The sequence below is a fragment of the Phalaenopsis equestris genome, unplaced genomic scaffold, assembly GCF_001263595.1.
Source record: "Phalaenopsis equestris unplaced genomic scaffold, ASM126359v1 Scaffold000053, whole genome shotgun sequence".
Lineage (NCBI taxonomy): Eukaryota > Viridiplantae > Streptophyta > Magnoliopsida > Asparagales > Orchidaceae > Phalaenopsis > Phalaenopsis equestris.
The window spans coordinates 261,065-269,470 of NW_018164495.1; the positions used below are offsets into that span (position 1 = coordinate 261,065).

At 38.4% G+C, this 8,406-nt stretch overlaps 1 protein-coding gene across 1 annotated transcript; it reads left to right on the top strand.

Annotated features, from left to right (window-relative positions):
• The first annotated feature begins 2,471 nt into the window (after positions 1–2,471).
• On the top strand, positions 2,472–4,379 carry LOC110019177 (protein DETOXIFICATION 56). Its single transcript, XM_020716756.1, has one exon. It carries the CDS (start codon positions 2,664–2,666, stop codon positions 4,179–4,181), a length of 1,518 nt encoding a protein of 505 aa, XP_020572415.1. The 5' UTR covers positions 2,472–2,663; the 3' UTR covers positions 4,182–4,379.
• The last annotated feature ends 4,027 nt before the right edge of the window (positions 4,380–8,406 follow it).

Consider the following 8,406-nt stretch of genomic DNA (forward strand, 5'->3'; position numbering starts at 1 on the left):
GTCAGGCAACAACGACAACGGTTTAGCATTTTGTACTAAAATTTATGTTATTATTTATTAAAATTATCATAAAAGAAATTACTAATTTGGAAAAAAAATATATAAATATATAAGAAAATTAAGCAGTCAAATATTTTACATCAACTCCTAAAATAATTATATTTAGAAATATTTAGAAAGTAATTAAAATACTTAATTTACTTTATTAAAAAAAAGCACATAATAATATATAAAAAATTAAAAACATAAATATGACAGCCTAGCTGGCGCCCAGCTTTAGTTACCCGGATATTGAGCGGCTTTAACAAGTTAAATAATTTAACAAGCTTTAGTTTATTTTTTTTTGCAAAAATCTTTCTAGTGCTTCTTATAAAAGTTTTCCTAAAAACTATTATTTATAATGGAAAGTGTAGTGACTATAAAATTAGATATACTAAATAATTTGTCATTGTCTCCTTTTTCTCATTAAATTTAACTTACCCAACATATATTCGTACAGATAAATATGTATATAGATTTATATTTTCTTCTTGTTTCTTTTGTGGTTGTCTGAGAATCACGAAAATGTAATATTGGCTTATTAAAGACCCTAAAATTGTAAACTTTCTACAAAATCCTAATAAAACATTCAAGATAATTAAAATTTAGGATTTAAATATTCATGAATTTAAGAAAAATAACATTTTTTATTTCCTGCATATATTAATAAGGTCTCTACAATACTTAATGACCACTATACATAATTGCATTCATATTTGCATGTCTCCAGAAGAAACCCCCGTGTTTTTCCAACCTGACTGACTCAACATACCTTTACATAAGTGGTTGTCTAGTGCGCCTAGGGTATTAGAAAACTTCCCGACCCAGACGGGGTGTAAGTCATTTTGTTTGGATTGTTTCTAGCTTCGTAGTTGAACCTCTCATTCTCTTCTTTCCCGAGACACCGTCACGAATTCAGTAGGTATAAGTCTCATCTCCTGGAGCTTCAGCTTGTAGTCATATAATAAAGTTTCATTTCTTTGACCTTAGGGCTATCGAGATCTCCCGTGGACTACAAAATTCACAGATTGCTGACCGGAGATCTCAGGTCGTGTTGGGTCGACTACCTTCACGACCGGGAAGACTTGGGGTCCTAGTAGCTGTGGATGACGGGTTCGCAGTACCTTGACTCAGTTACCTCTACATTCTAGGATTACTCAACCTTCCTTTCGTTGAGCCCCTTTGAGTTATGTCGCTCCTTGACTTCGTTGATATCATTTTGATAGTCTGATGCTAATGAGCTGCCGCCCATTTGGGATACGACGATTTGTCCTTTGCAGTTATGGCTCTGAGTGCTTTGACTTGCTGGGATATCCCCGTCGAGATGATTTATGTTTATTATGTGGGCTCCGTATGCCAATGTGTTGTTAACCATTCGGGATATGAGAAATTCACTTTCTGCCCAATGACTTAGCGTAAACTTTGAAGTATCAAGACTTTTCTCACTGAATAACCTTCTTTTGAGTGCATATTGCCCCAGATTCATGATAATATAAGCGAAACTCATTTTATCAAGAGTATTCTTGGGTACTCCCCAAGATGAATTAACTAATGGGGATGCGCCCCCTTGGAAGTGCTCTTGACCTCAGAACAGACACTTGCACCCAATTCTCTGGTTTTGTGTAGTTTACGTAGATATTCTTTCATAGATATTGGTTTAAGATGCTTTCGCTGATCCTATTTGGGCGAACATTCTTAACATTTCCTTGTGAGGTTTACCGCACGTAGGTTCTCCATGTTTTTTGTTTGCTCTTGTTTGCCGCACGTAGGTTCTCCATGTTTTTTGTTTGCTCTTGTTTTTCATTTTGTCGTATGTATCTTCTTATTCAGTTCCTCTCCTATTCGAATCACTGATCTGATTCAGGAGACAGATTTATTCGAATGAGGTCGTATACAACGATCGATAAGCTGACAACTCCTTTTAAAATATAAGAGAAAAAAAAAGAACGAAAACAAAACTATAAATAAGCCAACATTCTTCAATTGAAGAGAAAAGAGAGAAAATGTAATGAGTTGACTACTAAAATTTAACTATTGTAGTCTCGAGATTATCGTCGGCAGCCGAAGTTTATTGTCAACCATCAAAATTCACCATTGACGACCAAAGTTCACCATCGGACATCAAAGATCACTGTCTTCTGCCAGTAGTAATTTGTTATGACCAATTATAGTCATTTCAGTAAACAACTTTTAACTTTTATAGTCAATTACTATTATTGTGATCACCAGCATCATCTTGTAATTATATTTTCTCTAATACAAAAGAAAGATGGATTTATATACTCCTAAATTTTTGATGAATTACTTTGATTAGTCAAAACAAAATATGAATCTCTGTAATATCAATGTTTTAATACTTTTATATGGGCCAGATGCCATGATTTTTCTTCTCTATGATTTTCCAGGTAAAAAATTTTGATCTCCTGCCACAACTATGTTTTTATCCATGTGCCTTCGAATAGCTCCAAGACATTCAATAATCACTCTCTGAATTTTCTTAAGTTTGGGTGACTCCTCTTCCTCTTCCACTCATTTGTGGTTAGTATTTTTTCCAAACATAAGATGACTCATTAGTTTAATGTAAGATTGGAGAAACGCCGACTACATAAGCCCGTCATCAAACCATGCCACCACAAATTTCTACACCCAATCGAACACCATCGCCTCCTCCACCAGAGATGCAAGCTCCTCCCGTTCAGCCAAGATGGGTCATTGCCCTCAAGCAAATCGTATTTGAGCTCCGTCAGCAACGGGGCATCGCCGCACCGCTTACAATCATGAACCTGACGTGGTTCGCAAAGTTGACCATCACCACCATCTTTCTCGCCCGACTCGGTGACCTCCAGCTTGCCGGCGGCGCGCTCGGCTTTACCTTTGCCAATGTCACAGGTTTCTCTGTGCTGAGCGGCCTCTGCGGCGCCATGGAGCCCATATGTGGCCAGGCACACGGTGCCAGAAATCGTGGACTCCTTCGCAAGACCCTTCTCATGTCCATTACCCTCTTGCTTTCTGCCTCTATCCCAATCTCTTTTCTTTGGCTCAATATGGACACGATCCTTCTCCGTTTCGGCCAGCAGAAGGAGATTGCAAGCATAGGGAAGAAGTACGCGCTGTTCCTTCTCCCTGACCTGGCTGTAACCTCATTCCTCAGTCCCCTGAAAGCCTATTTAAATTCACAAGGCGCTACGCTCCCCGCTCTGTTTACCTCAGCCACAGCGTTGGTTCTGCACTTGCCACTCAACATTTTCCTCTCCAAACTCAAAGGACTCGAGGGCGTGGCGATGGCCGTCTGGCTAACTGACCTTTTCGTCGCCATCATGCTCGCTTTATACGTTTTCATTATTGAGATAAAAGACAAGAGCAGACAGGACATCCCGGCTTGGTGGTGGAAGCAGAGCATGGTGGAGTGGGCTCGGCTTCTGCGGTTGGCGGTGCCGTGCTGCCTGAACACATGCTTGGAATGGTGGTGCTATGAAATCCTTGTCCTGCTCACGGGGAATCTTCCAGACTCCAAGCGGATGGTCTCCGTCATCACTATCGTGCTTAACTTCGACTACTTGCTCTTCTCCGTCATGCTGTCACTTGCCACTGCGGCGTCCGTGAGGGTGTCGAACGAGCTTGGCGCCGGCCGCACCAGGGCGGCACGTACGTCGGCGCACGTGTCAATGGGCATGGGCGCGCTCGGCGGGCTAGTAAGCGCGGCGGCGATGGCTGGAGCCAGAGGATGGTGGGGAGTGCTGTTTAGCAAAGACAGGGAAATCGTGACGCGCGTAAAGAAAACGATGCTGATTATGGCGGTGGTGGAAGTTGTGAACTTTCCACTTGCGGTGAGTGGTGGAATTGTGCGCGGCACGGCGCGGCCGTTGCTTGGCATGTACGCGAGCGTCGGGGGGTTTTACCTGGTGGCGCTACCGCTTGCGGTGCTTCTGGGTTTTAAGACGGGGCTGGGCTTATCGGGGATGCTGTTGGGGTTTCTCGTAGGCGGCGCAACTGGCGGCGTGCTGTTGCTGGGGTTTTTAGCTTGTATTGACTGGGAAAGGGAGGTGGAAAAGGCTCAAAGATTAACAGCTGTTAGCTTGAACAGAGGAGATGAGCTAAATGGCTGCGAAGGTGGAAGTGACACAGGAGACATGATTGTTTGACGATTACTAATTAAAAAGTTCTTTAATTTAAACAAATTGTGGTGGTATATGTATATTTATATATTGGGCAGTGCTCCATTATCATCTGCAGAAGAGCTTTCGTTTGCAATTCTTTTCAATATGATAACGGCATTAATTTGTTCTTTCTCATGGTGCGATTACATAAGGAAATAAGATAGAATAAATTGTGCTTTCACTTTAGTTTAGGAGGTGCGTTCGGATGCTCTTCTATGTTCATGCCTCCTTAAGTTAATATCACGTGGGAAGAAAAATTCGCCAGTATAAAATTTGCTTCTGTATTGGCCGGCCCCAGCAAGTGTAATTATTTTATTACCGTGAGGGTTTTTTTTTACTGCATGTGATTTCCTTATTCTCATCTGTCAAGCTAGGGTTTTGACGCACGGAGATGAATTTTGCACAAAGAGTGATCCTCAGTCTTCGGTTTCATCCCTTTAGCTTCTAGTTCGAGCAAATAGGCTTGCAAGACGTGAAAACTTTAAAGCTGGTAGTCGTTTTCGACACAATTACTTCAATCAGTCGAGACTTTTCGTCGATAGTGCATTGAGATAGTCATTATCAACAACCAGAAAATCAATTAAAATGTAAGGTATTAAAGTATAAAAAAAAATTTTAACCTAGGAGCAACTTCTATTACAGAAAAATGTACAACACTTAATATTTGAGAGAAATCCAATGTAATATTCCAAGTTATGTTTAAAATGAATGATTTTCATTTGGGAATTTTGATTTTGGAGGAAATTATTTTGTATATTGTGTTGTCTCTTGTTTTCGTTACATTAAAGCAGAAGATTTTTAATTTTAAATGGTGTGTTTAAAAAAAGTCCTCAAGTGAAAAACTTATTAAATATTATAACAATGTTGACATATTATATTTCATAAATTTTTCTGATGTGCATTGAGTTTTGTTATGGCAAAGAATTTTTTTATTGCATAATTTGACTTGTATTGTACTTTTCATGAAGAAATATATCAACTTTCTTCTGAACATTTTCTTTTAAGAAAAAAAAATTAGCATTTTACATGTTGTGTATAGACTGTGCACTGAAGTAAAGTGATTGCATATGGTTATGAGATGGTTGATACATGCTAACTTTAAAAAGTTATGTTTGGTCTCTTCATTAATATATTTGATGCGTACTAGAAAATTCGTGGCGGTAGAGTAGCGGATTATTGTCTTAGCGTTATATGAAAGTTCAACACACATACAGATGAAAGAAAAACAAATGGTGATGATTCTATAATTTTTTACGTGGTAAACCCGTAAGGGGAAAATCATGGGACCTAACCCAGTTACGGAAATCCACTATTGATTGATGATTATAGAAATCTTTTTTACCACAGAAGGAAAGGGTAAATATATTTTTCAGATTATAACGTCGCTGACGGCGTCTAGTTGGTGGTGATCGATGGTGGTTAGTGGTGATCGATGACGGTTAGCGGAGGTTGACGACGGTTGGCGGGGGTCGACAACGATCAGTCGAGGTCAACGGCGGTCGACGATGTTTGACAACGGAGGTCGGCGGTGGTGTTGAGCTGCAACTTCTTCTTAATGTCTCCGACTCTCTCTCTAGAATCCAACTCCCCCTCATGTGAGGGGTGGGGGTCTATTTATAGTATTCTGTGTGCAATTAATACAAGAATATCAACTATTTTGATCGGACGGTCCAGAGAGTTCCCTCGATCATGCGGCGTTTAATGGACGTTTGAGTGCCTTAACGATATCAGAACTGAGTGATATTAGGCTCGTTGGATTCGTCTTTTCGAGATGCTCAATTCAAGTATAAGCTTGCTAGTGTCGACTTCTGTTTGACCTTCCAAATGTGTCTGAAAATCTTCTAATATTGGTTTAATGACTTGATATGGGCTGATTTGACTCAAATTGGAATAGCTTTTATATCATTAGGTTCGTCTCATCGAGCCGGTCAGTTGGACTATAAGTTTGCTGAAATCCGAGCTCTGGATGAATTTTTATCAATATTTGAATGTTTCTTACTCAAAATATCATCTCAGGATCTGTGTCATATTTCGAGATTTGTGTCAGATGATAAAAAATTATTGGTAACATATCAATATTATATATATGAAAGATAACATCAAATTTATGATTAAATCTTGCGAATTTGTTTCCATTGGTTGTTTGCTGAGAAACTGTATATCGGGCATCATAAAGTAGCAAAAGTTATCACTATGAAATTTTGTGTCGACAATCTTAAGAAAAAGTGTGATTAAAATGAGTAAATTATCCTATTACATGTTGTGTATGGACTGAAGCGGATGCATGATTTAAAACTCCGAGAAATCTGCAAAATGTTAATTACGCAATATTAGTTGAGGTTTATTCATGAATTGATAAGATTAGAGATGTAATTTATCAATTTCCGTCACCTGTATTGTGTGCTTACTGAAGTGGATAGCGAATAAGTGCATTATGTTATTTATATTGTGCTATTCGTGAAAAGTTGACCACCTATGTTCAGAAAATTTATATCGAACTGTGAAATATTAGCATTTTTCATGTTGCGTATGAACTATACACTTCACTTGAGTCATTATTTAGTGGTATCCAATGGCTGATATTTGCTAAATTTGAATACTTATGTTGATTTTCTTCACTAGAGGGAAATTTCTCCTTTGTAGTCTTTTCCACTCCTCGTCAGTGGCATGATCTACGCTCACCGCATAACCTTTTATGATGTTTAATCCTCAATTGTCCTTTGTGAACAAACACCGAGTATTAGACCAGACAAAAGGAGGAAAGAGAAAGAGAGAGTAGAATAAGTTCAAAATTCACTGTAGAGAGAATGGGGAGAGATTCATTTTTTTCGTATTTTTGTCCTCTATTTATAGGGGCGTGTTTTGTACAATTATAAAAAAATGAAATAATTATGGAAACCAACCTGAATACAACTGATGCTCTTATTAATCGTATGGATTTCATATCATATATGTGCTACAATTTGAATTATAACATGACAGTAATTGGTTGGCTGATTTTCTTAAATTCCGCCGACTGTGGTAACCGGTTGAGTGGCGACCTCGCCTTGTGTTCATCGGTTGAGGCGCCCGGTCGAGTGGTGATCTCATCAATCGTGGTAAAAGTGGGTCGACCGATTAGCCGCGAACAAGGGTTCCGACCTACACTCTTGTCGACCTGGACTGCAAATGTGGTCTGTCATTCGGATCACTCATCATAGTGTGTGGGTCGATTGTTGATCACGTGGTTGGTTGTAAGACGATAAGACGCCTTGATCGTCTGGTCTTAGTCTGTTGTTCGGTGTCGACAACTTTCGTGTATACATGATATAATCTTTTTTGCATGAAAATAGTAAGAAAAACATTTAAAAATAATAGCTCAATTTTAAATAGAGATAAAAAAAACCGATAAATGACACAAAATTGTTCTCATTTTCTAATTCTTTTTAAATGTCATGTATTATTTCTCCTAGTTATTTTTATAATATGGATTAGTTGATTATCTCGTTGTCTTCACACAGCCACATCTATAATCTAGTACAATTTTACGCAGTAAAATTAAACATTGCTTGTACAATTGTAAATTAATGGTATTGACATGGGCAAGTGAGAACTGTTTTTCATCCGTTCACGTTAATATTTTAAGTTGAATTTCATGAATTTTTCTTCGACTCAATGCCGCATTTGAATTAAAAAAGGGTCTTGCATTAATTTTATTATAATAAAAATATTAAGAATTCGTATTCCCTGAATGGAATTAAAATTATTGATTCTTCGCAGTTGGTGCGATGGTATTGATACACGTATGTACTTCTTAGATCCGTGGAAATAATTTCTTTCTATCAGCAAATTACTTTAATTTTTAGAGGCATATACGTAGGGCTGTCAAAACGGCCCATTATTGGTGAACAGCTCGTGTTCTGCTCGTTTGCTAAGTTAACTAGCTTAACACGAACAACGCAAATAAAAATTTGTTCGTTCGTGTTCGGCTCGTTTTGGCTCGAAATACTACTAATCAATTATATATTGTTAGATATGGCTCATATACCATAAAGGGACAGATTCTGGAGCAGAGCAGAGCGGAGCAGAGCAGAAGATTCTATCCAAATCAGAGGAGTTTTCTTATGTGGGTTGGGGGTGAGGTACATGTAGGGGTGTAAACGAACCGAACACGAACGAACAAAGCTTGTGTTCGTGTTCGGTTCGTTTAAAATTTAGTTTGTTTGAAATA